Here is a 17,629-nt window from a genome sequence, read left to right as displayed (position 1 = left end):
ACCCCTATTGTTCCTGTTTGTCTCTCTAGGTTGTGAGTCCGTGAGTCTTCTAGTCACATTGCTTGCTGAAAACAATTTCAGTTTGTTCCTACCAAGCTACATCATGATTATAATGGATATTTGGGGCTTCTAAATATTTTGATGAGGTACCTGAAGCTTACAGCATAGCTTTATTATTCATACAAATAATATATTCATAACCAGTAGAATAAAGTCCCTTTGAAGACTCCAGGTGTCGGGCATGATTCTTACAACAAATTTTTCGACCCAGAAGCAAGAAAAAGTAGAAGAAACAAATAGATGATGTCATCAAATCATACTAACTGGGATGTAATGAGCTTTCCACTTCTGAATTAGCCTTTGCAACCAGGTGGTTCCTGAAAACCATTTACTCTCAATTTGTAACAAATATTTGATAAAATGTTGCTTTTGAGTATGAAGAAGTTCAAATTTTCTAAAAGTCACAATATCTTAAAATCCTGGGCAGTTAAACGATGTGTAAATATTCTTGAATTATAATGTCTTGGCCAAAACCAGTTTTACTCTTTCACTTCATTCCCAAAGGAAGTACCAACCACAAGAGCATTCAAGCCTTTGAAAATATTTCCATACATTATTTCTTTTATTTTCTTACATTTTTAAATAAAGAGGAGAAAGCTTTTATTATTTCTATTCAGTAACAGAAATCATCAAACGAATACACAGAAACTGAAAATCAAGCACTTCGGTCTAGGCTGAATTGTCTTGACCATGTAAACATTTCCATAGGAGGTAGAACATAGTCATTTGACTTTTTGTCAAATAACGGATAGTAAACAATCATTCTGAGAGCCTAATAAATTAAAGATATTGCAAATGCATTAAATATAATTTTTTTCTTCTTTAGAAACCCACGATGAAGGAGTATACATAGATTTTTCAATAAATTAAAAGGTGAAATACTAAATCTTCATCATTGAAATCTTTACAACTTCCTATCTCCACTGGTTTCATTTGATAATGTTTGAAACTATGACTGGGAATGAGATTTTAGCATCTTTGTGTGTGCAAGGCACTCTGAAACTCATTTCTCTTACTATGATACTGTCCATGGTACCAGAGGCTTGGAAAATGATATCCGACCACTGCATGTTCCATTTCCTTTACTCTCATGGTTCTTAGGGGATACAACATTAACACAATAGGGAATTTGAAAGTTTCAACCCTGCTCAGCCTTGTTGGCTTAAGTGCCTCCAGCTGCAGTTCCCATAAATACTGTGTTGATGGGTGGTAAGGAGGACACCATTTCTCGGTTGCTTGCTCCATGGGAATCCAGAGTGTCTTGCACTGGATACTGATTAGAAGTTCCATACATACACTGGGATGAGGAGGAAGAAATTGGGGTTTGCAAGCTGGAAGCTGGAAGGGAAAATACAATCAGAAATTGCAAAGTCCTCAGCATATTCTTTTCTCTGCAAGCACCACTCCCTTTCAGCCACTGTATTTCTGTTTGCAGTTAGCACACATACCTACATGTTTATATTCTGTATGCACATATTATTTTATTTCAAATACACATCTGAAGCTCTGATTTTAAGCCATATCCACTTCTGCCCTTGAATCTTTCTTTCTAAAAACCTTCCTCTTGTAAAATTGAGTATATATGGTTTTTCAAAGCAGTCATAGTTTCCATTTTATCCTGGAAAATGTTTCTTTTTTCTACATATCTCACAGAGGAAACTCAGTATCATCTTAAGTCCTGATACCAAATATGTCACTGATCTATGTCCTCTTCCCCAGTAATTGTAAATTGTAGTTCAACTACCACCTTCTCTTGCATGAAAAGACCCAGCAGTTCCTAATTATCCCATAAATCTCACTTTTGTCACTTTCTCTCTTTTTTCAGAATGCAGACAGAATGATCTTGCTGAACGATGAAGCAATTGTTTTCTCTTTTGTCAAGTGCTACAATGATTTGGCATTATTTGGAGAAAATCCCAAGCTTCTTACTTTGGTTCACAAAAGCCTACATGAATCCCTGCTTTTTGTATATTTATCTTGTTGCACTCTGCTCTTCATCCATCTTACTCAATCCACATTGACATCCTGTCCATGGAAATGTTCAAATCCATTCTCCTTTCAGACTCTCTGTAATGGCTCTTTCTCTTCCTAGAACTCCACAATCAAATCTTCATGTTAATACATCCTTGTTTACTCAGCTTTCAACTCAACTATTCCTGCCTCAGGATTCCCTTTCCATCTACTTTCCATGGCTATCTGCCATTTTACCATTTGAATCCACTCTAGCCTGAAATTATCATGCTAATGCACTTATTAATATACTTATAGCCTTCTTCCCATTCTAGGGTGAAAGCTTCCTGTAGGCAGGAACTGTGGCCCAATTACACAGTTACTCTAAAAACCTCAGAGTGCACCATGTCTGTATTGCCCTCCTGCGTGATTGCTGTCGGCTCACTGCAGACATGACAAGCTCCTGGTCACCAAGGACTGGTCTTTATGAATAATGAAGTCTATCCATGGTGGGTCCCAATGTCCTTTGTACTACTTACTCAGTCTATTTTTCCTTTTCAATCTGTTTGTTAGCCAGCTCTGACAGCTGAAGCTTTGAATTCATCCAACTCGCCAACCTATGCTCCATCAAAGCTTCCATTATCTACACAAGTAAATAGAACTAATAGTAATATGGTACATTTTAGCCTCGTGGTGAGGAAATTTCCTGAAGTGGAATTTTCTGCTTCATTAAAGTAACCTAGAAGCAATGACTATTTGCAGAAAGCAGGGGATGAGCTGCTAGACTGCTCGATGACATTTGTGATGGTCACAGGAAGGGAAGAAGTGTTTCCTATTGAATTATTGAAAAAGTACACTGAGGGAGGAGAGTTGTAATTTATTTCATTTTCCCTTATGCTCCAGTTAGGTGTCAATGGCCTTTACTTATGCTAGTCTAAAATCAATTCCATTGAAGATTTTTAATGTCTCCTATAAACATTAACACGCTGCCCTGATAGTTAATGAATGTATACTTGCTTTGTTATACTTTATTAATTTTAGAAACTAAATCTGTTTAGCCTCAAAATCATTATAAACTGTGTGCTAGAGCTACTTCTGGCTTTTTGTTGGTTAATTGGAGATGAGAGCGTCTCATGGGTTTGTCTTCTCTGGGATGGGTTCTAACTTCAATATTCATAGCTCAGCCTTCTGAGTAGTAACAATTACTGGTGTCCACCACTAGTGGTTAGCTGTTTTTCCTTTCCTTTTCCTTTCCTCTTCTCTGCTATTCCTTTCCCTCCTTTCTTTTGTATGTATGCTTGGTATGCATGTCTGTGCACGTGCTAGACAGGTGCTCTACCACTGACATATATCTCCAGTCCTAAATTCACTTTCTACTCCTTCTTTCACTTCCTGATTCAGTGAGTTCTAGCACTCTGCAAAATGCTAATGATGCATCTAGTATTAACTTGTAGAATGTTTTCATTGAAAGAGGCTCAGGGATAGTAACATGACTGGACAAAGAAGCTAAGAGACTTCATGACACACTGACTGATTTGCTTAAATTATAGAGCAATGGGTTATTCAATCATATTTTGAGAAAATGCCAGTAACCTCTCTCAGAGGATACCTTTATTTTAAAAAGTAGTTTGGGATACTGATTGATCACTGAGTCCAAAAACACTTCTTGGAACTATCAGTGGGTCCAACAATGATCAGTGGAGAATGACAAGACAGCATTACTTTCCTTACTTACTGTCATTAGATTACACATGACAGAAGATATGAATTTTTGCATTCATAGTAAATGCCAGCTATAATTTTTAAAATGATAATAAAGCAGTGAAATTCACACTAATAACTGATAGAATGAGACACAGAAACTGCTCCTAACCGAAAGTACAATTAGGAACAAAAATATAATGTTAGATGAATGATAAAATTTTATGGAATTATGCTTCCCCAGTGCACCTCAACATCCTCCCCTCAAGTCAGACTGCATATTTGAGGTTCACTACTTTTTTACATGTTTATATGACCAACCAAAACAACTCACCAACTGCTGGAGTCCGACACACAGCTGGAGATGATGTGTCTGCATAAAAGGAGCTGTTCTGTTTTCTCCCGCTGTCATCTAAAATGTCAAGTGGATCGTGGAGGTCACTGTAGGGAGGCAGTGAGCGAACAGTGCTGATGACTGAAACATGTTGGTTCACCATAGACCCAAGCCTATGAGCCTCTGGGTAGTTGATATTACTTCCATAGTATCCTGGAACATGAGAGGTTAAGAATGTACTATTAACTTATTACAAGAAACATTCTGGGGTGGAAAAAATACAATAAAGAGATAACTGAAGATAAACCCTGAAGATAAACCTGTTAATATTATATCAGTATCTACCTTGAATAGAGGGCTGGATTTGTGCTTACATACAGATATAGTGCACTGTACTGTTTGAGAATTTCAAGAGGAATCATCATATTAAGAATTTTGAAACAGGGCTGGGAATATGGCCTAGTGGCAAGAGTGCTTGCCTCATATACATGAAGCCCTGGGTTCTATTCCCCATGCACCACATATATAGAAAACGGCCAGAAGTGGCGCTGTGGCTCAAGAGGTAGAGTGCTAGCCTTGAGCAAAAAGAAGCCTGGGACAGTGCTCAGGACCTGAGTCCAAGGCCCAGGACTGGCAAAAAGAAAAAAAAAAAAGAATTTTGAAACACAGACTATACCTGTGCTATAGTTTTATTTAAGTTAGTAAAACCTGCCTATAAAGAAAGAAAAGCACTAATAACTTTTTATATTATATTGATTTTCTTATATGATTTTTTATTTATAAATTTGTGTGCATCTGAGAAACTGGCCTACATTTATGAGAAAATCTTCAGGACTATTACATACAAGTCTATCTCAGTAGCTAAATTCCACAGTTCTTTCTAGGTTCCTTAACTATGCCCCCCCCCCCACACCCCACTATCCTGGAGCTTAAACTCTGGGGGCCGAGGTGTTATCCCCGAGCTTCAAAAAATTTTTAATTTATTTTATTGTAAAGGTGATGTACAGAGGGGTTATAGTTACATAAGTAAGGTAATAGTGAGTATATTTCTTGTCAAACATTTCTACTTCCTCCCTTATTTTCTCCCACTCCCCCCCACACACACTCCTCTCCTCCCCCAAATTAGAAAGTTCACCCAGAGCTCCTTTTGCTCAAGTCTACTCCTCCACCACATAAACCACAGCTCCACTTTCAGCTTTTTCTGTGATTAACTGGAGATAAGACTTTCCTGCCTTGGCAAGCTTTGAACCACAATCCTCACATTTCAGCATCCTGAGGAGCTAGGATTACAGTCATGAGCCACCAGCACTGGACAACTTCAACTATTTTTTTTTTTTTTTGCCATTCCTGGGGCTTGAACTCAGGACTCAGGGCCTGAGCACTGTCCCTGGCTTCTTTTTGCTCAAGGCTAACACTCTACCATTTGAGCCAGAGCACCACTTCTGGCATGGTACTGAGGAATTGAACCCAGGGCTTCATGTATGTGAGCTTACCACTAGGCCATATTCCCAGCCCAATTTCAACTTTTTATTTGCCTAACAGGGACAATGTTTCCATTCTCTTGAAGAAATATACTCTACTAAAAATATTTTCAAAGGATTGTCTTCTTTCAAAAGACTTTGGGATGACTAAGATATTGTTTGACCTAATGAAGATTGTTTGACATAAGTTTTGTTTTAATTGCATGTTACATTTGGAGAAACTAGAATAAAGACACAGAATTAAGGACTCTGCATTCTGTATGGCAAAAATTAGCTTCAAATATCTAAGATTCTGTGATCTCTCTACATATTACATGGGACGGTGTCTCCTAGGGGATGTAGAACTTAATGTCTGATGTTGCTCTATTACCTTCCCAAAAGCCAGGGGAAACAAGTTTGTAAACGTTTATACCATTTGGTGCACTGGAAGGCATTGTTGCTCCTTGGCAGCTGGCAGTCCCTGCATTGCTCAGGAAGTTGAAGCCTCCGGTATTTAAAAACTGCATCGGATGTGACTCTTGGGCATTTGAGGATGGTCCATAGCTAGAAGGTGGCCGGGAATTATATGAAGAGCCAGCACAACTGCCACCAAAGAAGTCTCTGGAAAGCTGCTGTTCCGTCCAGGCCACGCATCTTCCAGGCTCTGAGCGATGAGCATAGAGTCCTGATGAGGGGTGAGGCTGTGCCCTAAACACAGTCTGATAGTTAGAGCTGGTCCCATAAAAGTCATGGTTGGCTTGAGGGAGAGGAGGATAAATGGGCTCTGAGTATGTTGAGCAGTGTGATGGAACTGTCAGTACAGGGCCCACACTGGGTGGTCTTCCTGCCATTGGCCCTTGGTTAATGACACTTCCACGGCTGGCTGTGGCTGGAGAAATAGGTGGTGTCATCAGATGACCAGAACTCTGTGAAAGCTCCATTTGGCCTGGAAAAAAAATTATAGTGTGTTCATTCAATAGTCTAGTATAATAAATGGGCTTAGATCTTATATATACATACACATGTATATATATACATATTTTAAAGGTTTACTAATGTATATTTTCCTCAGTTTAATTCATTCCTACCCTCCAGAAATAATGGAAATATAGAACACTAAGAGTAACTATATGTCACCATACTAAAGACTTGGTAGTTGTAGTAGCCAAGAATAATCTTGATTGCTTTAGCTTCTGCAGGTATGAAAATAGTAGGACTCACACTTGGGAAGAGCAAGAGACTCTGCTGCTTGCATTTCTCTATAGCAAATAAACAAGCTGAATATAAAGTGGTTTGATCTTAGAGTAAAAGAAAAGTGTACTTATATCAAAGTGGCCATGAATTCAAAGCAAAGCAATTCATTTGAAACATCACACAAGCACTGATGAACGGCACGAGTTCCCTAGGCCTCTAAGTTCCTATTGGTGTAATTAGACCAAAGAACCTCAGGCCTTTTCAGGTTTAAAATTCTGTGTGACCAAGGAATTGATGTATATGGAAGAATTTAAAAACAGATACAAGACAATAAGCAGATTTAAAATTGCCTCTAGTAGTTAGTTTAAGTAACTAAACATTCATGTTTGCACAAATGAGACCATAGACCAAAACAGAAAACTATTGTAATAATTACTTTAAAACAGAACTTTAAATTTTATCTACTTTTTCATTAAGGAGAAATCTAATCAAAAGCCAAATAATAAATAAGCAGCTCAAATTTTTTATCTTCAAAAAACCTTACAGATTTTAGATATATTTAACATAGTTTTTTTTTCTTTCACTAAATAAAAAAACAACTATTTATGCCTTTTTCCCCCTCTTTTTGAAACAAGGTCTTACTATGTAGCCCAGATTTCTCAAAAGCTCACTATGTACACCAGGCTGGACTCAAACTTGTGATCCTCCTGCCTCCATTTTTTGAGTACTGGGCTTATAGGAATACAACACACGACCAGTTCATATTTTTTATGTAACTTAAATAGAGTCTTGAGGAGTGTGATCTATCTTATTATTGGTATTGATATAAATGTGAATGGTGATTGCTGAAAAGTACAAGTCTACTTTGCTATTTCCCAGCACACCTGTGAGAGGCATGTTGTCTGTGCTTTCAGCAGGGAAGGGGTGCAGAGCAGGGGGCAAGCCTGCAGACTGACTGGAGGACAGGGGAAGGTAGGTGGTCTCCACATGGCTTTCGTTCTTCACAGCATCACTGGAAGCTGAGCTGCCTTTATTACGGTTGGCCAGGAAGCAGGAACTTGGAGAAGCAGTAAAGGCAGCTTTACTTGCATCTGGAAAGATTTTTACAGTAAGAAAGCTGAAATCCTACCACCCCCCCCCATTCCTAGTTGGTAAACCCCAAATAAATGATAGTGGTTTGGTAATTAATCTGGAAATGTTAAGCAGCATTTTTTGTAATAGGAAACAAGGATATCCGACCTTTGTTCTTGGCAATAATGCTGTGTTTTGTAAGCCATGTATTTGGTGGGTGGTGTTGTATTTTAAGAGATACTAAATAATCTTCTCTGAAATGAACAGTCTTTAAAAATGCAAGTTTTCCTTTCCCAAAACCATGTGCTCCCTTTCAGCTTATTTTTATACCATTGCTAATATGGTGTTCTCTTAATTATAACTAAATTTTGTATTATACTCAATATCCAATTTCATCTAAGTCCTTAGAAATCAATAACACAGAGCTTCTAGACTTTAGAGTTTTCAATATACAACAAATTCATGTATACATGGGAGAAAATAGTGATTTGTTAGTGTTTATATATGATGCTAGTAACACAATGTTCAGAAGAAAAAAAACCTGAGAAACCTACTTAACTTGAACACTTGCAAATTGTGGAACTTAGGCTTAAACAAAGATATACAGAAAACATAGTAATTATTTTGAATTACCTGAATTCTTCATATATTTGTCCAATAAATTCTGTAACTCCTGTTCTTTGTCATTATTAAACTGTGTTTCCATGGCCAGAAGAATATATTCATCAAGAAGCATTCGGATCAAGTGGAAAGAACCTTATTAAAGAGGACATGTAGGTGGGAAGAAAAACAAGAGGAGAGAGAAAGAGAAGTCAACTTATCTTTGTGACCATCTCACCACACTTTACAAGGAGCAACTGGACTAAGCAAATACTTGTTGGACTTTGAATGACCTACTAAGACCAACATGCTTAACTTCAGTCTCTAATCTTTCTGTGTACCACCTGCCCAGCTCACCCGTGTGTACTGTCTTGCGAGCTCTTTAACCACTAATTACATCAAAGGAAAAAGCGGATGAAAGTGAGACATGCTTTATGATTTTAAGAGAGCACACACTGCAAAGTGATAAGCTTCAACCTGGAGAGAATGAGTTCCACACGGCTCTATTGCTATTGACTTTGTACTAAATGAGTAGACAATGACCAACATGGTATACAATTTTATCAAGTAAGATGTCTCTCCAGCTTGAAACAAAATATGCTTTGACTTGAAACAAAACCCAAAAGAATACTTTCATGAGAAAAATATACTGAAAAAAATCTTAAATGTTATTTTAATTATTTGATTGATTACCCAGCAAGTTGCTTTTTAATCCTCTCATAATAATGTATGACTTTGATGCTATATTTTTAAGAAAGTTAAAATATCAGTAAGTATAATACACACACATACATATATTCAAAACATTTTATCCACCAGTAAAAGTTTGCTTATTTAATTTAGCATTAAATAAAAACAAGTGAGTTATAATCTACCTCATAATGTGAAGACTTCTTGAAATGCAGCTGTGAAATACAAAGTGAGTTACCATCACAACTTAGCACCACAGTTGTTATGCACGAATCTCAGGAATTTTAAGGAAAAGAGACCACCCAATTTTTGAAAAATGGAATTTGACCTGATTTAATTTGTAAGTCCTAGAGCTCAGTGAAGATAGTTTAGAAACTCTGGAGTGTATATTCTAAGCCGTTATTTGACTCCTTGGAGTAGAGCTAAGTAGGTGCCAAGAAATTATTCAAATACTTGCCATACAGCAAGGAATTTTGTCAGTGGGGCTAATGTCTTAATTATTGTTTATTTGGTTGGTTGTTTGACATAGAAAAGGTGCCATCCAAAGGCTAATGTAAAATAATGACAATAACTTCTACTTCTGAAGGGTGCAAAGCCATGTGCTTCTGTTTGCATCATCTACAAAAGTACCTCACTAAGCAACCTTATAAAAATAATATTCTTCCCCTTCTTCAGTGGACAGACAGGCTTGGGTAAAGCCACAATCAGGGGCAAGCAGTGTAGGACTTAATCTCACATGCAACCTGACTCTCAAACTCTGGTATATAACTATCATTTCTAGTAAGCTGGGATTAAGACATGGTTGGAAAAGTTAAGTGTTTTGAAAAATGATAGGATACCAAAACTTGATGCATTGTTCAAGGTGAGATTGTGCATCACTCGAGCTCCAAAAAAGCTCCACTTAAGCAGGAAGTCTTGAGCCCTCTTCTTTAATGATCTTCCATTTTGTTTGCTGGTCTAAAAGTAAAGGAACAAAATGAAACTATAAAACCAGTCACTTTTATTACCACATGCATCCCATGTTAGATCAAGAAGCAGCAAAATTGACCGAGGGACAGATGGCATGGCATGGCATGGTATTTGTGACATCAAATAAAATGATCTGTCCAGAGAGTCTCATTTTAGCCTTTGTTTTTAAGAGTACTAAGCCTTTTTTCTATGTGGCTTTGTCTCCTAAGAGAATTAGGCAACCAAATGAAATAATTTACAGCCTATTTGTAGCTTTAAAAGTTTTGATAGACCTTTAAAAAAAACAGGAGGTCATGTGTGAAGTATGAGTTATACATTTCTGTGAATGATTAATACACTTCTCAGGTCCTGAGTGACAATCTGTTTTCCTTCCCAAACGTCCCCAGCCTAGGACTAGTTTACTTGATGTGGAATGACTCACACAAATGAATAATGATATATTTGTTCTCCATTGCCTTGTTTCATGATGAATGGCTTGAGGTTAATTTGAAAGAATTGAAGAAGCCAAATAAAAAAAAATAAAAACCTAGAGAGTTTTTAGAATTCAGAAGTGCCAATGAATAAAATCTTTTTTTTTCTGTCAGTATTTTTGAAAACTTGCTTTTTTTAAAAAGGGAAAGATAGTTCCAGTTTCTGAAATTTGTCTTTCACTAATGATGTCCCTTACATGTAACTTCACTGAATGACCAAGAAAGAAGAGCATAGTGTAGCACTTGGCTAAAACAGGAGAAACACAGTAGAATCTACTGGCAATACTTTCAAGTCTGGCATGTTGCTGCTTTTGTCTTGTTTGTGGGATTCAAATGCTTTCCTAAGCGTTTTCACACATAATCTAGCACCCTTCCCCAAAAGTCAAGAAGTAACAGCTACCTGAGTGTTTTTATAAAGTGCTTTCTAAATGTCATGAAAAAGTACCTTTATAACCCTCTGTTCTACCACAGTGTCCAGCCATTCAATAAAAGCCTCCACTGTAGCATTCTTCTTAAGCAGATCCTTTAGTTCTTGGAACACAGTGATAGAGTCATCTTAAATATCAAAACAAAAAGAAATAAGAAGGCAGAATAGTGCGTCTACTTTTATCCCAAAGAAAAACCTACAACTGTGAATCATTGGTAATAAAAGACATAAGAGAAAAGATTAAGTTAAATTTTTTTTTTTTTTGGCCAGTCCTGGGCCTTGGACTCAGGGCCTGAGCACTGTCCCTGGCTTCTTCCCGCTCAAGGCTAGCACTCTGCCACTTGAGCCACAGCACCGCTTCTGGCCGTTTTCTGTATACGTGGTGCTGGGGAATCGAACCTAGGGCCTCGTGTATCCAAGGCAGGCACTCTTGCCACTAGGCTATATCCCCAGCCCTAAGTTAAATTTTTTTAAGGAATTCATTTCAGGCCCTGAGAAAGTAGTACCCCAAAATGCTTGAAATTTTTTATGTTGAAATATAGGCTTACATCACACACACACACACACACACACACACACACACACACGCATATGCATATACTAAAAGAGCATACACACACGCATATGCATATACTAAAAGAGCATACATTAATATAGACAAATAATCATTTTTAATCCAGTAGTTTCATTACATAGAATAGATTGCTTGAAGGAAATGAAAAAATAAATCAAACTATGCTTGTTGATTTCCTGCTTTCTGAAAGATCGTTTAGCTTTGGCAAATTAAATTATGCATTGCAGAATTGAGCCATTTGCATGAGTACCTTTTATCATCAAAGGAAGAGTATAAGGTTAGCATTACATTATGAGTCTGAGGTTTACTGAATCTCAAAGGCTAATGACATTTTATGTTAAATAAAATGTGGGGCTGGTATTAGACCCCGAAGAGCTGTTCATGGTGCTATATCGGTAGATGGCTGGCATTTTTGTCTTTTCTGAGAGAAAGGGGTGAAAATATCCTCTTGAAACCAAGTCTTGTATAGCCATGCAGAATAAAATCTACTAAATAACTCAAGTGTACATGGAGTCTCCACTTTGAACATTGCTGTGTTCAGATATCATTTTGATCATGCACCATAACTGTATGATGACAAAAATATAAAACACTGCAACTATGTAGCAAAGAACTGGAAAAAATACTCCTAAAATTCTTGATTCTTTCTAATTAAATGCATTTGGGTTATTTCTAGATAACAAGACATTTAAATGCTGTTGTTTTCCTCAACATTTTCTATAGTTTTCAGATTTTCCATGATGCGTAAGCACAATTCTTTTAAAATAGTGTTTCTCAGACAGATGTGATTTTGCAGCCAGCGGACATTTGGAAATTTTGGAGATGCTGATTGTCAAAACTGGGGGAATTATAGCTGAGTAGCAGCAGTTCATGCCTGTACTTGTACTGTAGCTCAGGTAGCTACTTGGGAGGCTGAGATCAGGAAGATTGCAAATTCAGGCAAGCCCAGCCAGAAAAATCAATGAAACTCCAGCTTAAAGAAAGAAATTAATCATAGTGACATGTATGCTGCGTATACGTGAATCCTATGTATGACAAGAAATATAAAATAGGTGGATTGTGGTCTAGGTTCATGCCTTGGCAAAAAAAAGTGGATGCTTATCTTAGAAATAACTAGTGGGAAAGATGTCTACAGGCCTGAAGCAGTGGAAAAATTTCTATCTACTAAGTATAATGCCCTGACTTCAAATCCCAGTACTGCTAAAAAGAAATACAAAGTCCTAGGAGGAGGCATGTTGTGTGTAGCATTCTCCTGAGCACCCAGAGTGTATAGCACAGGTCTCCACAATGCAGAATTAAAGCTAATGCCGTCAGCAGTGCCAACACTGAGATGTCTTGTCCTTCATAAAGAAAACAGACTTACGTTCACTGTAGAGATCAGATTCAGTGTCTGTGCTGCCTGAAATGGTAAGAAGGGCCTGAGACCCAATGCTATTCAAGTCAACCTTTTCTATATCAGACACCATGGAATTCACAATGTGTTGGTCAAAGAGAGCTGGCCTGGCAATCTACACAGAGAAAATTAAAAGACATTAAAATAAAAAGGACATTATCTATTAAAAGATATTATTTTTTAAAAATAAAGGACTATCACATGAAAGTTTCCATTTCAAGAAAAATAGTTCATCAAATGAGAAGAATCTTTGATATTTTTATATGAAAATTAAAATCAATAGCTGAGACTCATGAGCCTCATCTATACTAATAACTTGAAATTTCATTTTTAAATTTAGAAATTTGAATAATTTTTGTCCATAGCTACAAAATTAGGATTTTTAAAATATTATATTAAACAGCTTATATTTCAAATTTTAGGGAATAAACACCTTTATAAAAATGAATAATCTTTTAAGGCAGTAGACATATTTAGTACTAATGATATTTATAATATAAGGATTTTGTTATTCTTTCCTGTTTAGTAGAGTCATATTAGTAGCAGTTTAATAAGTGCCTATATTTAATTCATACAAATGATTCACAAGGTAAATGTTAAATTCAGATTGCTTTGTTATTTTTCAAAATAATTTTGTATCACAGAAAAGTTGCAGAGATAAGGCAGAGAATTTCTGTCTACTCTCCATTCAGCTTCTTACAGTATTCTATGGATGTTGCATTTTACACAAATCAAGAAATGGACAGTACAATGCAATAGTACTAACTAAACTGTACAACTTCCTCTCATTTTCTCTTTCACAACCCTGTTTAAGTTCTAACATTGACTTTAGAAGCACACATTGTATTTTCATGATGACTTGGCTCCTCTCCATCTGTAAGAGCCCCCTCAGACTTTCCCATGGGAAAGAGTTATCTTAAGTCTGTCTCTTAGACTCAAATCCTCTTAGAGGACCCATACACACCTGAGCAAGATGCAAGAAAGATGTTTGCCGCTTCAGAGAAGATACAAATCTTCTCACAATTGGTATTTTCTTGTCAGTTAGGGCTTCGGGCAAGTTTTCCAAGGATGAAACAACCCATTGCTCCCAGTTTTTAGCAAAATTTCTTATGTCTGCTAATAAACTACACACAAAAAAAAAACCCTTATGTGTTAAAAGCTACGTTGTTCAAGAACTGCATTGAGTAAATGTATTTTAATGGAGATATACTATTATTAGTTTCCTCTCCCAAAAGCATGAATTTGAAGTCAAACAGATTCAGAGTAGGGCTGCATTTGATAGATATATAAGGGCCATTTGTCATCTTAATAAAAATATTTTGTTTCCTCAAGCTCAAGTTTTCTTACCTGTTAAACAGGAATAAAAACAGTATTTTCATCATAGGATTATTATAGAGATGAGGTGAAAGAAGATGCTTAGGTTAAAGTCTAGAATGTAGGGAGGGATCAATAAATATTCATTATTATTGAATCATGATTCAACCATTTTATACAATAATATCGTTCTAGGAAAATATAGAATTATTGTTATATATCTTGGCTTGTTAAGAGATATGACATTGGGGTAAATACATTCTATTTATTTACTATTTTGGTAGCATATTTTTATAATCCAAATAGAATTTTGTGAGATTAATCATCAAAAGCATACGAATCATAGGCCCAGGGTAAAAATTTGCAAATGTTTGCTGTGTATAATATAATATATAAACATTTAAAATCTTCACATATATCAGCAAAACAACTCTAAATATATTTGGGGTGGTACATACATTAGGGAGCAGTGAAATGATAAAAGAAAAGAGGAAGAATTCAGGCATCAAGATCTAGGAGATTCTTTATTTAGAATAAAATGGCAGATGGAAGGGGAAAGAAGCATGGGGGGGTGTAAGTGTGGTTAAAGTTCATTATATGAACATATGGAAATATAATGAAGCAGGCAGACCTCAAATTAAAGAGATAGAAAGTTTTTATTCTATCCTTTCCTAAACTTGAGATTCAGATACAAATACGGAGGCACACCTCCTCCAGCTGATACAGAGACAGAGGTAGAAAAGTCTTTTTTACATTTCACCCTCTCTCATACAGGGGCCCTGCTAATCCTCTTGGTATAGATCTCATTTTAGTCTATGTCTAGCCAGAACTAGAACTAGTGGCTGGACATATACTAAGCCAGAGCTAGAAAAGTATTCTTGAAAAGTGAATAAATCACTGCTTGATGTTTCCCTTCAGTGCAATATATAAGAAGAAAGTGTTGTTTATGAGAACCAATACTGGGGTGGGAGGTTATTATCTTTAAGTAGTTGTACAGAAGAATTGCCATTTAATAAGCAGTTAGTGAATACAATGTATCTTGATTAATGTCACCCCTTTCAACACTCTCACCCATCCCTCCTCTACCTACCCTTTTTATCACTCTTACTGAACTTACCTTTCAGGCATTTCTTGCATTGTAGCAGGAATGAGTATGTCTGTAAGAACCTTAATCACAGCAATAGTTAGTGTAAGTCTTCAGTGAATATTTATATAGCAAGACAGTATATATTTTTCTTCTTAGCTATTGAATAATATAAATTATTCCTGAAAGCTATCACTTCTCTCTAAAATGATAGAATTTATGTGCACATGGGACAATGAAACAAAAGATGGTATTGTTTAAGCACCTAATGTTAATTACCAGTGTACTGGCCTTTATAATCATGTATTGTTGTATTAAGTAGAAGGCACTCTTAGGCGTGAGATGATCTTGAAGAAGTTTGTTTTGTCCTGATGCGTTTACGATGTTCACTGTCCCTGGGTTCAACATGAGTAAAAGAAACTAAATTTGTCTTAAGACAGTTATATTTGGGAATTTTGTGTTGGACTCCAAAGAACAGAGCAGAAGTACATTTTCAAGGAGTGTCGTAATTTTCATCCTAACAGGTTTGCTTTGATGTTGATGTGTGTTCATGAGTGTCAGGCCTTAACTGCAATGACTTTTTTTTTAAACAAATAACTTTATATGAGGACATGTTGATGTACTATTCCAGATACATTGGGTTGTTTTAAATTGTTATTATAAAGGTGATATATGGAGTGATTCAGTTATATAAGTCAGATAAAGAATACATTTCTTTTTGTACAATGTCACTCCTTCCTTCACTCTCTCCCAGTTTTTCCCTCTCATCCCCACCTACAAGTTGTCTAGTTCATTTTTAACACAGTGTACAGTGAGTGCCACTGCTGCATTTGTCCATTTCTGTGCCACCGTACGCTACATGAACCAACAAGACAGAAAGAAAAGAAAACAAAAGAAAAAATCACTGTTTCATTTCCTGGAGTTCCTTTTATCACTTTCTTTGGATCTTATGGCTGCTGAAGCTTGGCTTAGGCACTCTCCCTTCCTATTAAATGTTTCATTCAAAGGCCAAACACGGGCTGGGGATATAGCCTAGTGGTAAGAGTGCCTGCCTCGGATACACGAGGCCCTAGGTTCGATTCCCCAGCACCACATATACAGAAAACGGCCAGAAGCGGCACTGTGGCTCAAGTGGCAGAGTGCTAGCCTTGAGCGGGAAGAAGCCAGGGACAGTGCTCAGGCCTGAGTTCAAGGCCCAGGACTGGCCAAGAAAAAAAAAAAAAAAAAAGGCCAAACAGCTCAACTTCACTCCAAATATCTTTGTGAGACTTCTGAGATATTTGTGGAATCTTACTTGGTTAAGAACTACAGTTGGGAACTGGGGATGTGGCTTAGTGGTAGAATGTTTGCCTAGCATGCATGAAGCCCTGGGTTCAATCCCTCAGTACCACATAAACAGAAAAACCAAAAAAAAAAAAAAAAAAAAAAAAAAAAAACCAGAAAAAGCCAGAAGTGGCTCTGTGGCTCAAGTGGTAGAATGCCAGCCTTGAGCAAAAAGAAGCTCAGAGACAGCACCAAGGCCCTGAGTTCAAGCCCGAGGACTGGCAACACACACACACACACTTGGACAATAATGCATTGAAGCTAGTCTTTCAAGATTTTCAAGGTGTTCATCCTTCTAGGTGCCTCATTCTGATGTTCCTTAAAGCCCTAATGGCATGAAATGAACACTGCATTATTTAATATGAAACTACCTTAGAGAATTAATTCAAATTAACTAAGTGAGCATACATTAGCAAACATGTCACATTTAGAATCATTTTGGGCTGTAAACAGAAACCAAGTTTGTTTTACTTTATACAAATGTCTATTAAAACAGAAAACTTTTGTTACAAACAAAAATAATATATAAACTACACAGACTAATACGAATGCACTGTAAAGCTTCTTGCTTTCTGATCAGAAAGTGAATTTCTGATCAATGTATTGCAAGAATTTAGCTAGAATGCTATTTAAAGAAATGAATGCTGTGTATTTAAGGTATTTCACAGAACTTACCTTATAAAGAATTGAGTCACAAACACAGAAAATGTCAATAATGACAGGATTTTCAAGCAAGGGAAGAAGATGATCAGGCATCCCTTGCCAAAAATGTAATAAAAAATGCTGGATCTAGTTAAAGAGGAAAGAGAACATATGTTAAGATTTTCCCCTCAGATGAACTCATTATGAACAGGATTTGAAAGTAGATATAATCTAGTCAAGACAGTATTCTTTGTCATCCTTACCTCTTCAAAGTTCCCACTAATTGCATTGTCCAAGATACACTGGCAGTGAGTTTTATACATCATGATGAGGGTATCAACCTATTTCAAGGAAGGAAAAGCTTAATCAAAGC

At 36.7% G+C, this 17,629-nt stretch overlaps 1 protein-coding gene across 1 annotated transcript in view; it reads right to left on the bottom strand.

Annotated features, from left to right (window-relative positions):
• Window positions 1–1,182: 1,182 nt before the first annotated feature.
• The window catches only part of Rfx6 (regulatory factor X6), a 44,813-nt gene continuing 28,366 nt past the window's right edge, over window positions 1,183–17,629 (bottom strand). The window contains exons 8-19 of the mRNA XM_048354631.1: window positions 17,520–17,597; window positions 17,290–17,403; window positions 15,325–15,374; window positions 13,858–14,017; window positions 12,864–13,008; window positions 10,945–11,054; window positions 9,900–10,017; window positions 8,404–8,526; window positions 7,584–7,790; window positions 5,939–6,451; window positions 4,046–4,258; window positions 1,183–1,398 (exon numbers count right to left, since the gene is read on the bottom strand). Coding sequence (XP_048210588.1) covers window positions 1,223–1,398; window positions 4,046–4,258; window positions 5,939–6,451; window positions 7,584–7,790; window positions 8,404–8,526; window positions 9,900–10,017; window positions 10,945–11,054; window positions 12,864–13,008; window positions 13,858–14,017; window positions 15,325–15,374; window positions 17,290–17,403; window positions 17,520–17,597 — 2,007 coding nt within the window. The 3' untranslated portion in view covers window positions 1,183–1,222. The remainder of the gene's footprint in view (window positions 1,399–4,045; window positions 4,259–5,938; window positions 6,452–7,583; window positions 7,791–8,403; window positions 8,527–9,899; window positions 10,018–10,944; window positions 11,055–12,863; window positions 13,009–13,857; window positions 14,018–15,324; window positions 15,375–17,289; window positions 17,404–17,519; window positions 17,598–17,629) is intronic.

This window comes from Perognathus longimembris, chromosome 9 (assembly GCF_023159225.1).
Source record: "Perognathus longimembris pacificus isolate PPM17 chromosome 9, ASM2315922v1, whole genome shotgun sequence".
NCBI classification, from domain to species: Eukaryota; Metazoa; Chordata; class Mammalia; order Rodentia; family Heteromyidae; genus Perognathus; species Perognathus longimembris.
Note: the sequence above shows the minus strand (reverse complement) of the source record. Positions and strands in the feature narration are given on the sequence as shown.